The sequence below is a fragment of the Salmo salar genome, chromosome 01 (genome assembly GCF_965601325.2).
Source record: "Salmo salar chromosome 01, fSalSal1, whole genome shotgun sequence".
NCBI classification, from domain to species: domain Eukaryota; kingdom Metazoa; phylum Chordata; class Actinopteri; order Salmoniformes; family Salmonidae; genus Salmo; species Salmo salar.
The window spans coordinates 20062864-20086488 of record NC_138291.1 but is presented as its reverse complement, the minus strand read 5'-3'; the positions used below and the strand labels follow the sequence as shown (position 1 = coordinate 20086488).

Genomic DNA, 23625 nt, shown 5'->3' with positions numbered 1-23625 from the left:
CCCAGTGGTCACTCTGACAGAGCTCCAGAATTCCTCTGTGGAGATGGGAGAACCTTCCAGAAGGACAACCATCTCTGCAGCACTTCACCAATCAGGCCTTTATGGTAGAGTGGTCAGAAAGAAGCCACTCCTCAGTAAAAGGCACATGACAGCCCGCTTGGAGTTTGCCAAAAGGCACCTAAAGGACTGTCAGACAATGAGAAACAAGATTCTGTGATATGATGAAACCAAAATTGAACTCTTTGGCCTGAATGCCAAGCATCACATCTGAGCAGAAACCTGGCACTATCCCCACAGTGAGGCATGGTGGTGGGCAGTGGTGATTCTAGCATGTAAATCTTGGTGGGGCAAAAAATAAATAAATGTTGGATGCATGCCAGCAAAGCCACTACACAACACAACACTAAATGGTGACAAATGGTTCCCACAAACTGTTAGGGCCTACATAAAGCTGTCCCAATAGCAGTCCCAACAGGACACTTTACCACTGCTACACCTGGCTATCAGAGGACCCTTGTCTGGCAGCGAAACAGTACATTCAGCCTCATTTACTGCTTTAAAAAGAAACATAGCTGATATGGCTGACTTGCTTAAACAAATGTTGTTTCTACTGAGATGTACAATTGAGATGTACAAACTATGGCATAAGGGGACGACAAGCGGATAAGAGGCAATCCGTAATTTCGATTAAGACTAATGAGTGAGCTAGGACGGATGTAGTCAATATGACTATTTGTTCAGCACTTTTGAAATGTACAGCGACAGAATTCAGAACATGGGCCGTTCTTACGGTGTTCTCCCTGTACACCAAGTCAGAACCGTAGGATAAATAAAAGGGGCATATAAGCAGACAATGAAAGCTCTTACAATATTCAATGATTACATTTCTCTAAAACAGGTTATAGGCTACATGTGCACCACCAAATCAAAGCAGTAAGCAAAATTAAGAGGGGAAAATAGACCAAATTATTAAGGTGAGGCACATGGGCTACTAACAGCTTACTGCACAACATACACTTAGTATTACTTTCTTACCTACGGTATACATATCTCCCTGGCATATTACATAATTTATGCAGCAGCATACAATACATTTTTGGACTCAACTTGTTGTGATGTGCTCACTTGAACAGGAAGGTGGTGCGGCAATCCTTCGTGGGAAAATTTTGTCACCAAACATTGTCAAAGTCTGGCATTGTCTGGATTTATGGTGCTTTCAAGACAGCTGTGAACTAGGAAAAAAGCAAGGTTGAATCATGATGACGTCAGTGATCTTCAGGTCGTAGCTCTAGAAAGAAGCCAGAGTTCCGGATTTCCAATTCCGAGTTAGATGACCGTTCAAAACTTATTTTCCCAGTCAGAACTTGTTTTTTCCCGAGTTCCCAGTTGTCTTGAACTCAGTGAAGTCAGATTTCCCAGTTACGAGTTAACAGCTGTTTTGAGCGTGGCACAAATCATGCTTCATTGACAGCATGGTCAACTTTGAATGTTTATCATTTTAAGCTTGGAAAAGAGACCCTTAATACCAGACTTGGGACCACACAGCCACTCCACTGAATAGAAGGCCAGTGATTGCTTTGCAGTTAGCCACTGATTCCTTCCAAACCACTCATTGTTGAATTTGCAATTTCCAACTTGTTGTGTAATGTCCAATGGTCGATGAGCAGCGATATGTTTTATCTATGATTTCTCTCCATTATTTCTCTTCATATGATAAGGATTAAAAAGGATTTGCAAGTAGATAGTCAACTTGATTCATGATGATGACTGATAGCTAAGATTTAGAAAGTATAATGTTGATATGATCAGTCCAATCAAAGCTACTGTAGGCTGTTTGGAGTGTTTATCTGACTGGAAAAAATTATTTCTGGTCCCCCTAAAACCAGAGTTGCACCCCTGACAAAAACAATAACATTCAAAATGGGTATTTAAAAACAGATACATGTAATACATTTACTCAAGTAGTATTTTACTGGGGGACTTTTACTTTAGTCATTTTCTATTAAGGTATCATTACTTTTACTCAAGTATGACAATTTAATACTTTTTCCACCACTGTGTGTGTATGTGTATATATATCAAATTTGATTGGTCACACACATATTTAGCATATCTTATTGGCGGTGTAGCGAAATGCTTATATTAGACACAGAACAAAACTATAAAACGGCACACAATTTCAACGATTTTACTGAGTTACAGTAGCACACCGTTGTCTCATTTTGTATCACATGTCCCCCAATCCCCAGTGAAAGTTGTGCCCCTGGTTTTTGTGCATCTCTGAGTGATGTTCTATCGACTCCTACGGTAATCATGTTTTCATGTGTATCTGAGTTTTTGGCAGAAATCCGGCCAGTATGACGTAGCACTGTGATAAAGTTGTTCTCACTACACTAGAAGTTAACACGAATACAACTTTTACATCGCGAAAACGTCTAACATACATGTCAGATTTCAATACTGGTCGATGTCATAACTCGAGAGGCTGTCTTCTCTTGAATGAGCCATTGATCATATTTTTGCCATATTCCTACCTCTGGAAATGTGTAATTTAACAGAGGGTCTAGCACATTTTTCCTATTTCTCTGCCTCTTTAGTCCAGGGTGCATTGCATGGTGCCGTTGCCAGAAATATTGCTGAAAGGAGATAGGAGTGAGCTCATGGGCTCCTGAGTTCTTCTGCAAAAAATATAGAATTAGAGTTGGATAAATGTAGATAAACTTGAATTTTTTTCACAAGGACTTCTACAGGATACTAAGATCAACATTAAAACCTTCAATCCAAATCCCATACCTAAAACCTTGATTTTGGACAGAATTACCTGAATGGATTATTACTACCAAGGACTACTGTATCAAGAAAAAACTTCTAACAAACTAAAACCTGCAGAAGAAACACACCTGATCCTGGAAATAACATCCAACACAAAACTGAGTGAGTAATATTCAATCTGAAGCTACGTATGAAGCCAAAATGTAAAAGACAATCTCTAGGTAATTATGTTACGTAAAGCAGACAGCACAGGACTCACCAACCCAACAGACTCCACCCCCTCCTATCAGCCCTCCTGTCAGCTCCCCCCATAGCCCTCCTGACAACCCCCCCACATCCACCGAAGACACACAAAAGCCAGAGATTGTGCTCCTCATTGACTCAAAATGGCAAATACATTCAATAGGATAAACTTTTTCCCAAACACAAAGTGGCTTGACTCTGGTGCCCAAACACTAGGCATGCCCTGGAGCTGTTGTCAGCTCCAGGGCAAGCCCAATCCTGAGACTTCAGATTCTCAACATGCTCTGCTCACACCTACTGTAATGTTCCAGACCTAAACCACACAAAAACAACACTGGACACTATGGAACACAAAGCTTTTACTATCTCATCCTAGAATATACAAGGTCTGAGATCATCAGCCTTTGGCCAAAAGAGCAGGAACCCAGACTTCAAAGAAATTGGAAATACGGAGATTGTCATCCTACAAGAAACATGGTATAAAGGAGACGGACCCACTGGTTGCCCTCTACGTTAGAGAGCTGGGAGTCCTATCCATCAAACTACCAGGTGTGAAACAGGGAAGAGACTCAGGGGGTATGCTAATTGGGTATAGAGCAGACCTAACCCACTATTAAATTAGTCAAAACAGGAACATTTTACATCTGGCTAGAAGTTAATAAGGAAATGATCTCAGAGAAAAATGTCCTCATGTGTGTTACCTACATCCCCCCAATAGAATCATGACAGCTTCTCCATCCTACAGGGGGAGATCAACATTTTCCAGGCTCAGGGACATGTACTAGTCTGTGGCAACCTAAATGCCAGAACTGGACAAGAACCCGACACCCTCAGCACACAGGGCGACAAACACATACCTGGAGGTGACAGCATTCCCTCCCCCATATGCCCCCTTAGACACAACTACGACAACATAACCAACAAAAACGGGTCACAACTCCTGCCGCTCTGTCGGACGCTGGGTATGTACATAGTCAATGGTAAGCTTCGAGGGGACTGCTATGGTAGATACACCTATAGCTCATCTCTTGGCAGTAGTACTGTAGACTACTTTATCACTGACCTCAACCCAGAGTTTCTCAGAGCGTTCAGTCAGTCCACTGACACCCCTATCAGATCACAGCAAAATCACACTGTACTTGAACAGAGCTATGCTCAATCAAGAGGCATCAAAGTAAAATGAACTGAATAATATTAAGAAATGCTATAAATGGAAGGAAAATTGTGTGGAAATCTACCAAAAAACAATTAGGCAACAAAAAATTCAATCCCTTACAATTTCCTGGACATAAGGTGTAAACTTGGCAGTAGAAAACCTAAACAGCATATTTGACCTCTCAGCTTCCCAATCAAATAAAAAAAATGTCAAGCAGACAACCTAAGAAAATTAACAACAATGACAAATTGAGAAACCTATCCAACCAAAAACAGAGACCCAGAAAACCTGAGCCTTCACTATGGTGAATCACTAAAACAATACAGAAATACACTACAGAAAAAGAAGGAACAGCACGTCAGAAATAAGCTCAATGTAATTGAATAATCCGTAGAATCTAACCACTTCTGGGAAAATTGGAAAACTCTAAGCAAACAACACGAAGAGTTACCTAAAACTGAGATTTATGGAAAAACCACTTCTCAATTTTTTTGGGCACCATAGCAAAGAACAAACAGCAAAAACATATACATGATCAAATACAAATCTTAGAAGCAACTATTATAGATTACCAGAACCCACTGGATTCTCCAATTACATTGAATGAACTACAGGACAAAATACAAACCCTCCAACACAAAAAGGCCAATGGGGTTGATGGTATCCTCAATGAAATGTTAAAATATTAAGACCACAAATTCCAATTGGCTATACTTAAACTATTTAACATCATCCTCAGCTCTGATATCTTACCCAATATTTGGAACCAAGGACTGATCACCACAAAAGTTGAGACAAATTTGATCCCAATAACTACCGGGGGATATACATCAACCTTGGGAAAATCCTCTGCATTATCATTAACAGCAGACTCGTTCATTTTCTCAGTGAAAATAGGCAAAAAACACATTCCTTTCCACAATACCGGGGGTGCGACAGGGATGCAGCTTAAGCTCAACATATACAGTTGAAGTCGGAAGTTTACATACACCTTAGCCAAATACATTTAAACTCAGTTTTTCACAATTCCTGACATTTAATCCGAGTAAAAATTCCCTGTCTTAGGTCAATAAGGATCACCACTTTATTTTAAGAATGTGAAATGTCAGAATAATAGTAGAGAGAATGATTTATTTCAGCTTTTATTTCTTTCATCACATTCCCAGTGGGTCAGAAGTTTACATACACTCAATTAGTATTTGGTAGCATTGCCTTGAAATTGTGTAACTTGGGTCAAACGTTTCAGGTAGCCTTCCACAAGCTTCCCACAATACGTTGGGTGAATTTTTGCACATTCCTCCTGACAGAGCTGGTGTAACTGAGTCAGGTTTGTAGGCCTTCTTGCTCACACACGCTTTTTCAGTTCTGCCCACACATTTTCTATAGGATTGAGGTCAGGGCTTTGTGATGGCGACTCCAATACCTTGACTTTGATGTCCTTAAGCCATTTTGCCACAACTTTGGAAGTATGCTTGGGGTCATTGTCCATTTGGAAGACCCATTTGCGACCAAGCTTTAACTTCCTGACTGATGTCTTGAGATGTTGCTTCAATATATCCACATCATTTTCCTGCGTCATGATGCCATATATGGACCAGTCCCTCCTGCAGCAAAGCACCCCCACAACATGATGCTACCACCCCCGTGCTTCACGGTTGAGATGGTGTTTTTCTGATTGAAAGCCTCCCCCTTTTTCCTCCAAACATAACAGTGGTCATTATGGCCAAACAGTTCTATTTTTGTTTCATCAGACCAGAGGACATTTCTCCAAAAAGTACCATCTTTGACCCCATGTGCAGTTGCAAACCGTAGTCTGGTTTTTTTATGCCGGTTTTGGAGCAGTGGCTTCTTCCTTGCTGAGCGGCCTTTCAGGTTATGTCGATATAGGACTTGTTTTACTCTGGATATATATACACTTTTGTACCTGTTTCCTCCAGCATCTTTACAAGGTCCTTTGCTGTTGTTCTGGGATTGATTTGCAATTTTCGCAACAAAGTATGTTCATCTCTAGGAGAGAGAACGCGTCTCCTTCCTGAGCGGTATGATGGCTGCGTGGTCCAATGGTATTTATACTTACGTACTATTGTTTGTACAGATGAACGTGGTACCTTCAGGTGTTTGGAAATTGCTCCCAAGGATGAACCAGACTTGTGGAGGTCCACAATTTTTTTCTGAGGTATTGGCTGATTTCTTTTGATTTTCCCATGATGTCAAGCAAAGAGGCACTGAGTTTGAAGGTAGGCCTTGAAATACATCCACAGGTACACCACCAATTGACTGAAATGATGTCAATTAGCCTATCAGAAGATTCTAAAGCCATGACATCATTTTCTGGAATTTTCCAAGCTGTTTAAAGGCACAGTCAACTTCTGACCCACTGGAATTGTGATACAGTGAATTATAAATGAAATAATCTATCTGTAAACAATTAATGGATAAATTACTTGTGTCATGCACAAAGTAGATGTCCTAACTGACTTGCCAAAACTATAGTTTGTTAACAAGAAATTTGTGGAGTCGTTGAAAAACGAGTTTTAATGACTCCAACCTAAGTGTATGTAAACTTCCGACTTCAACTGTATATACATTATTTGACGAGGGCGCTAGAACAATCTGACATCAAATGTCTACTGTTTTCTGATGATCTGGTCCTTCTGTCCCAAATGAAGGAAGGCCTACAGCAGCATCTTCTGCACAGATTCTGTCAGACCTGGGCCCTGACAGTAAATCTCAGTAAGACAAAAATAATGGTGTCCAAAAAAAGTTCATTTGCCAGGACCACGAATACAAATTCCATCTAGACAACGTTGCCGTAGAGCACACAAAACACTATACAAACCTCGGCCTAAACATCAGCACCACAGGTAACTTCCACAAAGCTGTGAACGATCTGAGCGACAAGGCAAGAAGGGCCTTCTATGCCATCAACAGGAACATAAAATTTGACATACCAATTAGGATCTGGCTAAAAATACTTGAATCAGTTATAGAACCCATTGCCCTTTATGGTAGTGAGGTCTGGGGTCCGCCCACCAACCAAGAATTCACAAAATGGAACACCAAATTGAGACTACTGTATGCATGCAGAATTCTCCAAAACTATCCAAAACTAAATAACGCACAAATAACAGAATTAGGCCCATCCCCGCTAATTATCAAAATCTAGAAAAAGAGCCATTAAATTCTACAACCACCTAAAAGGAAGCGAATCCCAAATCTTCCATAACAAAGCCTTCACCTACAGAGAGATGAACTGGAGAAGAGCCCCCTGAACATGCTGGTCCTGTCCAGGACAGCAACACAATTAGACCAAATCATGAGAAAATTACTTGACACATTGGAAAGAATTTACAAGAAAACAGAACAAACTAGAATGTAATTTGGCCCTAAACAGAGAGTACACAGTGGCAGAATACCTGACCAAGGTGTCTGTCCCTAAATTAAGGAATTCTTTGACTTTGTACAAACTCAGTGAGCATAGCCTTGATATTGAGAAAAGCCGCCGAAGGCAGACCTGGTTCTCAAGAGAAGAAAGGCTATGTACACACTACCCACAAAAATGAGGTGGAAACTGAGCTGCACTTCCTAACCTCCTGCCAAATGTATGACCATATTAGAGACTATTCCCCTCAGATTACACAGACCCACAAAGAATTCGCAAAAACAAATCCAATTTTGATAAAGTACCATATCTATTTGGTTAAAAATACCACAGGGTGCAATCACAGCAGCAATATTTGTGACCTGTTGCCACAATAAAAGGGTAACCAGTGAAGAACAAACACTATTGTTAATTCAACCCCTATTTCTGTTTCTTTATTTTCCCCTTTGTACTCTATTTGCACATCATTACAACACTGTATATAGACATAATATAACATTTGAAATGTCTTTATTCTTTTGGATCTTTTGTGAGTGTAATTTTTAGTGTTCATTTTTTATTGTTGATTTCACTTTTGTTTATTATCTATTTCACTTGCTCAGACAATGTAAACATATGTTTCCCATGCCAATAAAGACCCTTAAACTGAAATAGGAATGTATAGGAATCCAATGAATGAACGAAAGTATAACGCCACACCCAGCAGACTGTCGACCAATAACATTCAGGTTGTCATGCTGCATCACGCGGATGTCAAGCATCTCATCACACAACCCCTTCTCAAAGTCAATGTATATGTCGAGAAGCGTACCTATTTTCCTGGAAAGTATGTAATGTCATGATTCCAAAGCTATTCGATATTACAGATAGAAAGTTAGTTATCTCACATCTCGGAAAAGATGTGTAATGTTGTACTTCTTGTTTGCGAAATTGGTGCTAATGTTGGGTTTTTGTGCTAGCGCCCAATAGACTCCTGTTCACTCCTTGAAGGAGAGTGCTCCTTGTTCCATGAGTGTGTGAATCACACACACTCAGAGATCATTTACAAACGCAGGATTTGTGTTTAGTGAGTTTGCCAGATCAGAGGCAGTAGGAATGATTACACGTTACATTGATTGGTGCGTGAATTTGACCATAATTCTGTCCCGCCTGAGCATTCTAAATGTAACAAGTACTTTTTGGTGTCAGGGAAAATGTATGAGAGGAAAAAGTTAATATTTTCTTTAGGAATGTAGTGGAGTAAAACTAAAAGTTGTCAAAAATAGAAATAGTAAAGTACCCCAACCCCAAGAAACGACTTAAGTAAAAATGCTTTAAAAAGTACTATTTAAGTACTTTACACCACTGTATAAAGTACTTAAGTGAATTTCATCATAATGAAGCATATTATTTGTGAACAGCTATGTATAGTTATGAAGCCACCTAGTGGAGTGTTCTTGCCACAGCATTTTCTTGATAGGATTGTTCTGGACTTTTTTGTTGTTGTTGAATATTTAACTTATATTTGAAAAACAAGTGTCAAGGATAAAGATAACCACCATTGCACATTTTGAACAATTTGGAGGGATATAGCTGCTCTAAGGATTCTTAATTATTAATTTATGTTATGTTAAAAACTGTATTGTCACCTCCTGCTGCATGATAATATTGCAAGACAGTGAATTTTGGTTCGTTTTTCTTGTCTGCTGAAATGGCCTATGCCTTTGCTTTACTGTGTTGTGAGTATTTAAGCAAGTTTTATTTTCAAAAGCTGTTTTCTATGCAGTTATCCACACCAGGGAAATATAATGAGGATAAAATAATGAAATGACAATGTACACCATTTCCAATGCTTAGAATGTTCTATCATATTTCCTTTCCCCATAGATTGACAAATATGTTGTCCTGATCATGGATGATGCAGATATGGCCAGCTTCATTTCCTCATATGGAAATGTTGTGTTTTTGAAAAACTTGTGGAAAGCTGAAACTAAGAAAGCAATCAAGCAATGTGGAAGAGGAAGCCCACACCCCAGGAAGATCAGAGGAAGCAGACCAGAGGAAGACCAGAGGAAGATCAAGGACTCGCAGTATTGAAGTAGAGTGGATTCACACTGATAACAAGGACACCAAACAAGTCAGAGCAAAGCAAGGAGGAGGCACCAGAAAGGTTGTTATGGACTGCAGTGCAGGAGTTACTGAGATCCTGAAAGACGGAAAGGATATTTTCTTCCACACTGGACAATCCAGCAAAGGCCTTGAGACTGGCTTTGAGGTGTGGGACTTCAAACAAAACACAATTCCAGCTGATTTTTCCACTGGCACAATATATGAGACAGTCAAGATACCCAAGTTGAGTTTCTATATTGTAACTAAGCCATTGCAAGAGACACTTCCATCTCTGAGCCTTTGAGTGATGTGTCTCACGATGATGATGATGATGAATATGACAGCACTGAGTTCATTGTCAAGGATGAAGACCAAGTATCATAGCTCAGTCAACATGGGCCAAGCATCTCTGATTACCCAACCAGCACAGATATCCCCATCATCTTCAACCACCCAGTCATCAGAGATTAGATGATGATGAATATGACAGCACTGAGTTCATTGTCTAGGATGAAGACCAAGTATCAGAGGTCAGTCAGCATGTTCTAAGCATCACTGATTACACAGTCAGCACAGATATCCCCATCATCTTCAACCACCCAGTCATCAGAGATGAACAGTTCATCACTGATCGGCATTACCCTGAACTGAACTTATTAACGTGGTAAATTTAGGCCAAGGTCACTGTACAAGCTCACCAAGAATAAATAATATCACCAATTTAATGCAGATAATAAAAACAAGTATTAAGAATAGCTGCTGGTGGGGTGTGTGTGATTGTTTCGTCAGCAAGGTATAATAAACATAATTATTACCTGCACACGTTTAAGGAAGCAGAACTGTATCAGACTTCTATCCAGGAAGAGGTTTTGGAAGAGGTTAATCCAGAACTGCACACTTTGTTTTCTTAATATTGCCCACCATGATTCAATTCACAGGTTTACAGTGCTACGTCCATAAAGGAAACTTCGGTATTTGGCAAAACTGTCATTGTGGTTTCTGCGTAGACACCTGCATTTTTTCTACTTGCCCATTTTCGGTACCTCTTGTCAGCGCAGACCCTCCCTGGGCACGCTCCCAAACGCGTAACACATGTAATGAAGTAATCTGCTATTGCCTTTGGGTCGTTGTTTGTGGTGTAAGCTTCCATCCACAAAACATAATGGCTAAAGCCATCTATGCAGCACTGTATTGCAATACCATATGGTTTCATTTTATCATATCCGTCCATATGCCATAGCGTGTTGGGACCTTTGGTTGTGTAATCCGTCTGGATTACTGCAACTCGCTGTTGGCTGGGCTCCCTGCCTGTGCCATTAAACCCCTACAACTCATCCAGAACGCCGCAGCCCGTCTGGTGTTCAACCTTCCCAAGTTCTCTCACGTCACCCCGCTCCTCCGCTCTCTCCACTGGCTTCCAGTCGAAGCTCGCATCCGCTACAAGACCATGGTGCTTGCCTACGGAGCTGTTAGGGGAACGGCTCCTCCGTACCTTCAGGCTCTGATCAGGCCCTACACCCAAACAAGGGCACTCCGTTCATCCACCTCTGGCCTGCTCGCCTCCCTACCTCTGAGGAAGCACAGTTCCCGCTCAGCCCAGTCAAAACTGTTCGCTGCTCTGGCACCCCAATGGTGGAACAAGCTCCCTCACGACGCCAGGACAGCGGAGTCAATCACCACCTTCCGGAGACACCTGAAACCCCACCTCTTCAAGGAATACCTGGGTTAGGATAAAGTAATCCTTCTAACCTCCCCCCCCCCCCCTTAAAAGATTTAGATGCACTATTGTAAAGTGGTTGTTCCACTGGATATTATAGGTGAATGCACCAATTTGTAAGTCGCTCTGGATAAGAGCGTCTGCTAAATGACTAAAATGTAAAAATGTAAATGTATTGCCATCATCTCATGCATTGTGCGCGCCTAAGCTCCACACGTTGACCTGACGATCGATCATCTTGATTATCTGTCTTATAGTGTCTTGCATTACTACAAAACCTCTCTGAATTGCACAGATATGCAACCCTCTGTAGCCTTGCATTTGCCCATTACTGTTGATTTCACTGTACAACGGCCAATACCTCATCCAAATCCGTGTGGTTCCTCCTTCTGAAAAGACCCAATCTGCGGCACAAACTCTTTAAGGTCCTAATACTTATAATAATATGGTTATTATGTGCTAAAGGGCAAGGATTTCCTTGTTACTAAAGCCAATTCTAAATTATTGTCACACCCTGATCTGTTTCATCTGTCTTTGTGATTGTCTCCACCCAGTGGCGGTTCTAGACCATTTCAACTGGGGGGGCCAAGCTGGGGCCAGTTGTACTGTTGAGGGGCCAGTTACATTAGGCGTTATTGTTGTCATATAGTTTTCTTCACTGCATTGCAGGCATTAGCAGGCAAAAGACCATGTTCATAATCATCATCATCGTTGCCACTGTCTAATAACGGACGTAAAAAAAGAACAATAGCAAAAATTTGTTATGTAAAAATGATTTCATACTCCACATTTACAAGGGCCACAAGGGGGTCCAAAAAAAAAAAACAGAACCGCAAGTGTCTCCACCCTCCACCGGTTTTTGACCTTTTCTGCCTGCCCTGACCCTTCCTGCACCTTTGCCCCACCTATCTGGATTACGGACCCCTGCCTGCCCTTGACCTGTCATTTGCCTGCTCCAGTTGGATTAATAAACTGTTGTCAATTCGATGTTGTCTGCATCTGGGTCTTACCTCAAATGTGATAATTATAGTTTTACCACGTTATCTAACTCCGACCTTTCTATGGTGGCTTGCACAGCAACAGGAAGCCAGGAATCATGCAATTAACCAAATCCTCTACTTTAAGCTTGAAATATAACTGCCACATTCTGAAAATAATGGTACTTTGTCTTCACTTTTTTTTTCTCAAAATTATTCTTGAAATATTGCCACTATATTCACAAAACATTACCACTTTATTCTCGTAATATTGCTACTTTATTCACAAAATGTAATTTTACATTTATTCTTGAAATATTGCCACTTTATTCACAAAATATTGCTACTTTATCCTCGTAATATTGTCACTTTATTCTCGAAATATTGCCACAACATTTTATTTTCAATTTATTGTTGAAATATTGCCACTTTTATCGAAATATTGGCACTTAGAAAAAATATTCTCAGTACAAAAATAAATAAAAATAACTCTGAGTTTTTGTTTTCTCTCTTGAATTGGCCCTAATACTCTTCCGTACCTATCTGAAAGGTCAGAATACTTAATCCAATTTCTCAAAGTGTGAAGTTTAGATAAAATATAAACACATCTTCGACAACATGATTCTTGGAAAGACCAGATACAATGTACACATACAGTACACAGGGCCCAGAATTTTTCCTGGCCCATGAGTAATGAAATGTGACGTTGTTGCACTGTTGAAGCCCTCACAGACTCACCACAGATAAATCCCTCATCCTCCCCTAGGGGGCAGTCACCGTGGAAGTCACACACACTAGTCTTGTCAATGCAGCCGCCCAAGTCACAGTGGAAAGACTTGCTCTCGTCACAGTCTGTGCCTAGCTCTAAGTCAGGGTGACCTGGAACAAGAAAGAGCTCACATTTAACTTCTAGTTTAGTCCACCATAATACACTTAAGTAAAAATAGTATTGCATTTTGATGTTTCTATTGATGTGTGGATATGTAGTTCAGAACATACCCATGTCACAGTCTCTGAGGTCCAGGGAGTCGAGGGCCAGAGCACCCCTATCCTTTCCCAGGCAGGTGGAGTAGAGTAGGGTCACCTGGAAGGGCTCATCCACCTCTCCAATCACCACCTCCAGCACCTCCCACTGGGCCCTATTCCTAGCAAACAGAGGGTTAAGTGTGTGTGTGTGTGTAGTATGTGTGTGTGTTTCTGCGTGTTTGTTTGTTTCTGGGCGGCAAAATGTTGAAAGGACTTACTGTTCAAATAAGTATCTAAACAGCCTTGTCTACTGTCCCAAACAGTCGTTAGCCATCTGTGCAGTAAGTGGATAAACAACTTTACTTTAATGAGAGAAGTGTGTTGTATCTACACTACCGTTCAAAAGTTTGGGGTCATTTAGAAATGTCCATGTTTTTTAAAGAAAATCACATTTTTGCCCATTAAAATAACATCAAATTGATCAGAAATACTGTGTAGTCATTGGTAATGTTGTAAATGACTATTGTAGCTGGAAACGGCAGATTCTTTATGGAATATCTACATAGGCGTACAGAGGCCCATTATCAGCAACCATCACTCCTGTGTTCCAATGGCAGGTTGGCAATGGCCTTCTTTAGACTAGTTGAGTATCTGGAGCATCAGCATTTGTGGGGTCGATTATAGGCTCAAAATGGCCAGAAACAAAGTCCTTTCTTCTGAAACTCGTCAGTCTATTCTTGTTCTGAGAAATGAAGGCTATTGCATGCAAGAAATTGGCAAGAAACTGAAGATATCGTACCACGCTGTGTACTTTCACTTCACAGAACAGCGCAAACTGGCTCTAACCAGAATAGAAAGAGGAGTGGGAGGCTCCGGTGCACAACTGAGCAAGTGGACAAGTACATTAGTGTCTAGTATGAGAAACAGACGCCTCACAAGTCCTCAACTGGCAGCTTCATTAAATAGTACCTGCAAAACACCAGTCTCAACATCAACAGTGAAGAGGTGACTCCGGGAGGCTGGCCTTCTAGGCAGAGTTCCTCTGTCCAGTGTCTGTGTTCTATTGCCCATCTTAATCTTTTCTTTTTATTGGCCAGTCTAAGATATGGCTTTTTCTTTGCAACTCTTCCTAGAAGGCCAGCATCCCAGAGTTGCCTCTTCACTGCTAACGTTGAGACTGGTGTTTTTCGCGTACAATTTAATGAAGCTGCCAGTTGAGGACTTGCGAGTTATTTGTTTCTCAAACTAGACACTCTAAGTCCCTATGAGCTTTGCACACCTGGATAGTACAATATTTGCACATTATTCTTTAAAAAAACTCTTCAAGCTCTGTCAAGATGGTTGTTGATCATTGCTAGACAAGTCTTTCAAGTCTTGCCATTGATTTTCAAGCCGATTTATGTCAAAACTGTAACTAGGCCACTCAGGAACATTCAATGACGTCGTGGTAAGCAACTCCAGTGAATATTTGGCCTTATGTTTTACGTAATTATCCTGGTGAAAGGTGAATTTGTTATACAGTGTCTGAACCAAGTTTTCCTCTATGATTTTGCCTGTGTTTAGCTCTATTCCGTTTCTTTTTATTCTAAAAAACTCCCTAGTCCTTGCCGATATCAAGCATACCCATAACATGATGCAGCCACCACCATACTTGAAAATATGATGAGTGGTACTCAGTGATGTGTTGGACTTGCCCAAAACATAATGCTTTGTAATCAGGACAAAAGTAAATTTCTTTGCCACATTTTTTACAGTTTTACTTCTGTGCCTTATTGCAAACAGGATGCATGTTTTAAAATATTTGTGTCCTCCCGATTGGCTCAGTGGTCTAAGGCTGTGCCACAAGAGAATCTGGATTCGAGTCCAGGCTCTGTCGCAGCCAACAGTGACCGGGAGACCCATGGTGCAGGGTACAATAGACCCAGTGTCATCTTGGTTAGGGGAGGGTTTGGCCGGCAGGGATGTTCTTGTCCCATCACGTACTAGTGACTCCTGTGGTGGGCTGTGCACAGGGCATGCTGACATGGTCACCAGGTGTACAGTGTTTCCTCTGACACATTGGTGCGGCTGGCTTCTGGGTTTAGTGGGCATTGTGTCAAAGAAGCAGTGTGGCTTGGTTGGGTTGTGTTTCGGAGGATGCACAGCTCTCGACCTTCACCTCTCACGAGTCCATATGGGAGTTGCAGTGATGAGACAAGACTAACTACCAATTGGATACCACAAAAATGGGGAAAAAAGGGCAGAAAAATGTAATAAATACATTTGTTTTTAAAATTGCAATTTATTTTCATTCTGTCAGTATTATGACGTAACTACAATGTTGTTGATCCATCCTCAGTTCTCTTATCACAGCCATTAAACCCTGCAACTTTTTCCTTCCTCTCCGGCAACTTAGTTAGGAAGGGCGCCTGTACCTTTGTAGTGACTGTGTGCAGTGATATGCCATCCAAAGTGTAAATAATAACTGCACCATGCTCAAAAGGGATATTCAATTTCAGCTTTTTTTTACCCATCTACCAATAGTTGCCTTTCTTTGCAAACCATTGGAAAAAAAACCCTGGTCTTTGCGGTTGAATATGTGCTTGAAGCACACTGGGCACACACTAGTTGAATTAATGTTGCATCCACGTCATTTCAATGAAATTATGTTGAAGCAACGTGGAAAAGACATTGAATTGACATCTTTGCCCAGTGGGAATACTGTTTTCACATTGGCTCTAATGCTGTTTCTGCTCCTGCAGTACCATACAATAACCATCTAACTGAGATTCCCTGAGCTCAACAACAGCACAGGAGCTATGAGACCCCACTGCATGGCATCTTAAACCACTTTCATTTGGAACCGAGAAATCCAGTAATTCTCTAATCCTTTAATCTGAGACCTGTCAAAGAACCTAGCAGCATATGGCCCACCAATGGATATTTATAGATTAGGTAGCTCACGTTGGAAGAGGACTCCCAAACTAATTTAGGTAGTGTGGATTGACTAAGATATGAGAAGAGAGATGTGCCAAAGTTGTTTTCTTCAGAGCTAAATGAAATACGTGTACATCACCTTTCAAATCCAAGATTAAACCCTGATTAGTTTATTTTTTTTCATGACGTGTATGCCTTTATTCAAGAGATGCTCTTAACTGCCCACTTCTATTAATACCTCAGCTCTCTTCATCTCTACTTTCTACAAATGTACCTGTATATAGTCAAGGTTTCATACCAAACCATTGAAAACAAATTACATCCAACACTACTGTACATTCTTTGTTGACTTCCAACTGTTTTCTTCTCTATTTCCAGTCCTATTTATACAGGATGTCTTGCTTCCAGTGGTGACTGAGGTGTCAGCTTGTCTGTCGACACGTTTGTTATTAGGTTATTCAATTATTGCATCTGAGCTCCTAGAGTGTGCGACTCTCCTTTACTTCGTGCTCTCTGCTGCCGCGCTCGCCTCGGTGTGCCTGCCCCATATTGAGGTGTCCTGTCATCCCTAGTACTCACCATCTTACTGTCTATGAGTTAAACCCTCTTTCATAATGGACAAGCACTCCATTACTCTACAAATAAAGAGGCCAGAGTATAATGTTGTTTCCTTTGCCACAGCCCACCCCTCCCCGCTACTGTCCAGACCATTTATGTCCAAATTCATTTTCAGGGTCTGCATTTGGAACCAAAATGCTTTTATCTGGTCCCAGAATGGCTGTGTCTAACATTGGCCCAAGAATAGGTAGACAAATTTGTAGTGGTATTTCCACGCCATATGTACAACTTACTGTATGTCAAGACTGTGTGAACACGCTCTTGGTAGCTGATGTGAGCAAGACCTTTAAACAGGTCAACATTCACAAAGCCACGGGGTCAGACGGATTACCAGGACGTGTACTGCTTCCTTGGGCACAGGGACTATGGTTGTCTGCTTGAAACATGTAGGTATTACAGACTCAGACAGGGAGAGGTTGAAAATGTCAGTGAAGACACTTGCGGACCAACTGGCAAGTGTCTTCACTGACATTTTCAACCTCTCTCTGACCGAGTCTGTAATACCTACATGTTTCAAGCAGACAACCATAGTCCCTGTGCCCAAGAACACAAAGGTAACCTGCCTAAATGATTACCGCCCCGTAGCACTCACGTCGGTAGCCATGAAGTGCTTTGAAAGGCTGGTCATCACTCACATCAGCAGTATCCTCCGGGATACCCTTGACCCACTCCAATTTGCATACCGCCCCAAGAGATCCACAGATGACACAATCTCACTCCACACTACCCTTTCCCACCTGGACAAAAGGAACACCTATGTGAGAATGCTGTTCATTGACTACAGCTCAGCGTTCAACACTGTAGTGCCCACGAAGCTCATCATTAAGCTAAGGATCCTGGGACTAAACACCTCCCTTTGCAACTGGATCCTGGACTTCCTGACAGGCTGCCCCCAGGTGGTAAGGGTAGGCAACAACACGTCTGCCACGCTGATCCTCAACGCTAGGGCCCCGCAGGGGTGTGTACCTAGTCCCCTCCTGTACTCCCTGGTCACCCACGACTGCATGGCCAAACAACTCCAACACCATCAATAAGTTTGCTGACAACACAACAGTGGTAGGCCTGATCACCGACAATGGTGAGACAGCCTATAGAGAGGTCAGAGAACTGGCAGTGTGGTCCCAGGACAACAACCTCTCCCTCAATGTGAGCAAGACAAAGGAGATGATCGTGGACTACAGGTTATGGCGGGCCGAACAGGCCCCCATTCATATCGACGGGGCTGTAGTGGAGCAGGTCGAGAGTTTCAAGTTCCTTGGTGTCCACATCACCAACGAACTATCATACTTTTTTTTCTTTTTTTATATTTAACCTTTATTTAACTAGGCAAGTCAGTTAAGAACAAATTCTTATTTACAATGACGCCCTACCAAAAGGCAAAAGACCTCCTGCGGAGACGGGGGCTGGGATTAATAAATAAATAAATAAATATATATATATATATATATATATATATATATATATATATATATATATATAGGACAAAACTAACATCACGACGAGAGACAACACAACACTACATAAAGAAAGACCTAAGACAACAACATAGCAAGGCAGCAACACATGACAACACAGCCTGGTAGAAACACAACATGACAACAACATGGTAGCAACACAACATGGTAGCAGCACAAAACATGGTACAAACATTATTGGGCACAGACAACAGCACAAAGGGCAAGAAGGTAGAGACAACAATACATCACGCAAAAGCAGCCACAACTGTCAGTAAGAGTGTCCATGTTTGAGTCTTTGAATGAAGAGATTGAGATAAAACTGTCCAGTTTGTGTGTTTGTTGCAGCTCGTTCCAGTTGCTATCATGGTCTAAACACACCAAGACAATCGTGAAGAGGGCACGACAAAACCTTTTCCCCCTCAGGAGACGGAAAAGATTTGGCATGGGTCATCAGATCCTCAAAAGGTTCTACAGCTGCACCATCGAGAGCATCCTGACCGGTTGCATCACAGCCTGGTATGGCAAGTGCTCGGCATCTGACCATAAGGCGCTACAGAGGGTAGTGCGTACGGACCAGTACATCACTGGGGCCAAGCTTCCTGCCATCCAGGACCTACAATATTAGGCGGTGTCAGAGGAAAGCCGAAAACCCCCCCCATTTGTTTTGTACACTGCTGCTACTCGCTGTTTAATATTTACCCCCGCACACTGACTCGGTACCGGTACCCCTTGTATATAGCCTCGTTATTGTTATTTTATTGTGTTACTTTTTACTTTAATTTATTTGGTAAATATATTCTTAACTCTTTTTGAACTGCACTGTTGGTTAAGGGCTTGTAAGTAAGCATTTCACAGTAAGGTTTACACTTGTTCTATTCAGTGCATGTGACAAATAAGGTTTGATTTGATATATACCTACTACGAACTTACTCAAGATGCAAGGTAGAGTACCGCAAGTGAGATACACATGGTCGCACTAAAAAGCTAGTTGAGCAAATGCTACTACTGTAAGCATACAAAAGAGAGATTGTTGAAATGTTAAAGTGAACAAGCATAAAATCAAAACATAAGAGGCTAAACATGAGCATAAAATGAAAACATGCTAACCTGGTGCCATCTTGGTCTCTGCTACTGAGAGTTGTTGTGCTGATGACAGACGCTGATTCGACTGGTTTCACTAAGACTGAGAGGTTTCCAGCGGTGGGCCCCAGCTCAAAGCGGGCCAGCTGCAGATGGCACAGTGGGCCACTACTGTAGACCACTGGACTAGTGATGTAGTATTCACACTTCCTAGACGCCCTGGAGGAAGAGGAGGGACTCAAAAGCAGGAAGTGACCTAGAATGGGGGAAGGGGGGGGGGCAGACAATCAAGTCATCTGAAGTGTTTGAACAAAAAAACAACCCATAGCGAAATATTTGTATTGTTCTGACTGAAAGCAGTATTTTCAGTTAATTATAAAGCAAAACAACACATCAAAATGATTAGGGGAAAAATGCTGCATTATCCTACTGAACATAGACCTCCTTACAGTGTTACACACCGTAGCTCTGTTTCTCTTGGCTGGGTCCCCCCAGCACTCAACACACGTCACAATCTCTCAAACAATTCCATTACATCTCCCTGAATACAGTTGTCATGACATGGCCCTTTCTGGGTATAGATTGTGCCTTCCCCCTCTGTCTCACTCTCTCCTAAACCCAGGTTCTGTTATCTCAGGCCGTAAATTCCTGGCTGAGACCCTCTCCCCCGGCCATGCAGTATAGAGAGAGAGAGTTTCACAGTAGAACAAAGGAACTTCTACTACATCACAGAATTTGAGAACTGAACAATATCCATGTTTTGGAGAATGTGTAAACGGTCAGTGGAGAAGCCAGCTACGACCCGGTCAGTTTTTTTCTTCATGTTTGTGACCTCATGAAAGACAATACAGCTACATTACCTAACTCTGTTTATACAGGTGCCTCCGTTATGAGGTTTGCATCTAATTATTGTATGAAATGAATGAGTAAAGATTAAACTATTTGTGAAATGATGTAATGTGATGTTAAACCTTTAATGTGAGAGAATTGTATTCCCTTTAAAGTTTAACTAAGTCATTGGCCTGCCCCCGTGAGCACAGACATAATCCGTCGTCATGGAACAGCCCTTTCCTATTGTTACGAATAAAACCCCCTCCTGAGGAAATCCTCTTTAGACCATGCATACCTCAGTGTCAGCTGAGGTGGCACAGGTTAGAGTACCAAGACTGAGCAAACCCACAGCGTGAGCTGTGATTGCGAATAGTTATTGAATTCCTGACCATACCATGTGGAGCATTGGCTACACGGCTGGAAATTGTTAAACTCTGAGACTATCGAACCCTACCGAATAAGAGAAAAATCTTAAATACTAATTACTAGTCTGCAGCTAGAAATTATGTAAACCTGGGATGCGAATACCGACAACCGCCGAAACATCTATCTATGAGAATATTTCTGAATGGTACTCTGAAGTATCCATTCTAACCACAAAATAATTTGATCTTCAGGGAAACAGAAAGAGAGAGACTCGGAACTCTCCAGCAGACGGACCGGATTCCAACAGAGAAGATCACGACACATGGGTGTAAATATATATTGACTGCAATTACTCCTGAATGAGTGAGCATTCATGTGCAAAGGCTTAGCATTTCAATTAATATAATTATCAACTGTGTGTAGTGATGCCTTTTGTCTTTCCCGCTCTCTTTCAGTCCACACCCACTTCCCTTTGTCCACCAAGCTGTCATATCAGCTTAGCCCACTAGGGAATCTTCCCTATCATTTCTTAGTAACATATGTTTGTTTATGCATTTCTGTGATTATTTAGTTAGTTAGTAAATAAATGATTAAGCAAATTGGTGTATGGATGATTCACAGTAAAGGCTGGGTTTGTGCAGATAACCAACAATTTACGACGTTTGGAATGAGACTGATGAGAGGTAAAGAATAATTTATTAATAGAAGACTAATTGATCAGATATTAAAATATCTTTGTACAAAATGTAAAAAAAATCATAACTTTGTAATCTGAAGATTTTCCGTGGTGCCCCGACTTCCTAGTTAATTACATTTACATGATTCATTTAATCATGTAATAATAATTACAGAGAATTGATTTGATAAAATACCAGTCTTCACTTTTAATGATGCCAAAGACACGACACAGTATACTACACTATGCTCTCAGTGAGATGAAAGGAATAGCACATTAAAGGTGTGAGTGAAACACACATGGAGTATTCTCTTTGTGACTGTGCTTCCTCCCTTACCGTCAGAGCTCCCCTCCGAATGGTCGCTGACTGGCTTCATGGCCTGTGTGCTGGATCTTTGTTGCTGTGGTGACATGGCCCTCCAGTCATTTCTGACACTGTGATTGGAGAATGTCCAAGAGCAAGGCGATTCAAAATCACAAGAGGTAGCTGCAGGAGTGAGGAAAAAGAGATCCATTATGTCTGAGACTGACTCTATGTTCTGGCCACACATTCTTGTTAAACATTGGCCACTGCATGATGTCATTTCTATTGTACTGTGTTCAGTACTGTATTAATTCACATCAACATGGAAATTAAGAGGGAAACTGCACCTGATTGTAATTAAATTCATTTAAATTAATTCTACAAATGAATGACAGAAACGCATGGAACTAATGATCCTCATCTGATGCCAAATTAGGCCAACATGGCAGCCTGCTTCAGAAATATGATGAAATGAGGACATCACAACGACTTAAGTATATACTCCACCAACAGCTCCTAACAGAAGTAAAAACTTCAAATGCTCAGGGCAATTATCATTTGAAACCATTATGGTTACAGTAAATTGGCTAGAGTAGAAACAGTGTCCTTGGTACTGTTACCACAGTTAGAAGGCTTTACTGTTTCTACTGTCAACATATTCAAACAAGTGATGCAGAGTGATCCACATAATTGCTAGCCTCACAGCAGTTACCAACACTTTCCACTTGTACCAAAGGAGCTTTCTGACATGCATTATTTTTGAAATTTAACTAGTCAAGTCAGTTAAGAACAAGTTCTTATTTACAATAACGGCCTAGGAACAGTGCGTTAACTGCCTTGTTCAGGGGCAGAACGACAGAATTTTACCTTGTCAGTTTAGGGATTCAATCTAGCAACCTTTCGGTTACTGGCCCAACACTCTAACCACTAGGCTACCTGCTGCCCCATTACCTGAGAGCATATTTACCAGACTCAGACCATGGCAATAAGTAGACCACTCTGACTATCTCCAAGAACAGCAGACGCCAAACCAGATACAGGCATACAGCATAATTAGTTGAAATTGTCTTTTTAGTTTAACATTGAAAACCCATTATAAAGCATATCTGAGCCTTAACAAAAAGCCATAATTTAACATAATGCTACTAATCAAATCAAATGTATTTATATAGCCCTTCTTACATCAGCTGATATCTTAAAGTGCTGTACAGAAACCCAGCCTAAAACCCCACACTCACAGTCAAGGGCGTCGTAAGGATTGGACCAAGGCACAGCGGGTCACGTGCTCATCTTCTTAATTTATTTAAAGAAAACACTTAAACAAATGACGAAAACAGTTCCATAAGGCTCCCAGGCTATACAGAAAATAACCACCCACAAAACACAAGTGAAACAAACAACTAAATATGGCCTCCAATTAGAGACAACGACAACCAGCTGCCTCTAATTGGAGGTCATTGCCAAAAACCCAACATAGAAATAGAAAACTAGATATAAACATAGAAAACATAGAACCTAAACCAAAAACAATGAAACACACAAAACAAACACCCCCTGCCACGCCCTGACAAAACTACAATGACAAATAACCCCTTTTACTGGTCAGGACGTGACAGTACCCCCCCCCCCCCCCCAAAGGTGCAGACCCCGAACGTACCTCAAACAAAAACCCCACAAAAACAAACCAAACTTAAAGGGAGGAAAAGGAGGGTGGCCACCGTCAACGACGGTCCCTGTGCTACACCCCCCCTTCCCAATCCTCCCACTACGGAGGTGGCTCTGGCTCTGGGCGTAGCTCCCGTTCAGAAGACTCTAGGCTGGGGAGTGTCGCTGGAGGGCTGAGGAGCGTCGCTCGAGACTACGGGCTGAGGAGCGTTGCTGGAGGCTCCGGGCTGAGGAGCGTCGCTGGAGGCCTGATGCGTGGGGCTGGCATAGGAGGTGCCAGACTAGTAACACGCACCTTCAGGCTAGTGCGGGGAGCAGGAACAGGACGTACTGGGCTATGGTGGCGCACTGGAGGAAGAGTACGCGGAGCAGGCACAAGGTACACTGGGTCTTGGAGACGCACTGGAGGTC

General features: G+C 41.7%; 1 protein-coding gene across 1 annotated transcript in view; it reads right to left on the bottom strand.

The window, feature by feature from the left end:
- Positions 1 to 23625, bottom strand: part of LOC106571863 (tyrosine-protein kinase receptor) — a 106535-nt gene that overhangs the window by 53929 nt on the left and 28981 nt on the right. Inside the window, exons 3-6 of the mRNA XM_014145404.3 lie at positions 21583 to 21732; positions 19400 to 19628; positions 13335 to 13480; positions 13074 to 13214 (exon numbers count right to left, since the gene is read on the bottom strand). Coding sequence (XP_014000879.3) covers positions 13074 to 13214; positions 13335 to 13480; positions 19400 to 19628; positions 21583 to 21732 — 666 coding nt within the window. The remainder of the gene's footprint in view (positions 1 to 13073; positions 13215 to 13334; positions 13481 to 19399; positions 19629 to 21582; positions 21733 to 23625) is intronic.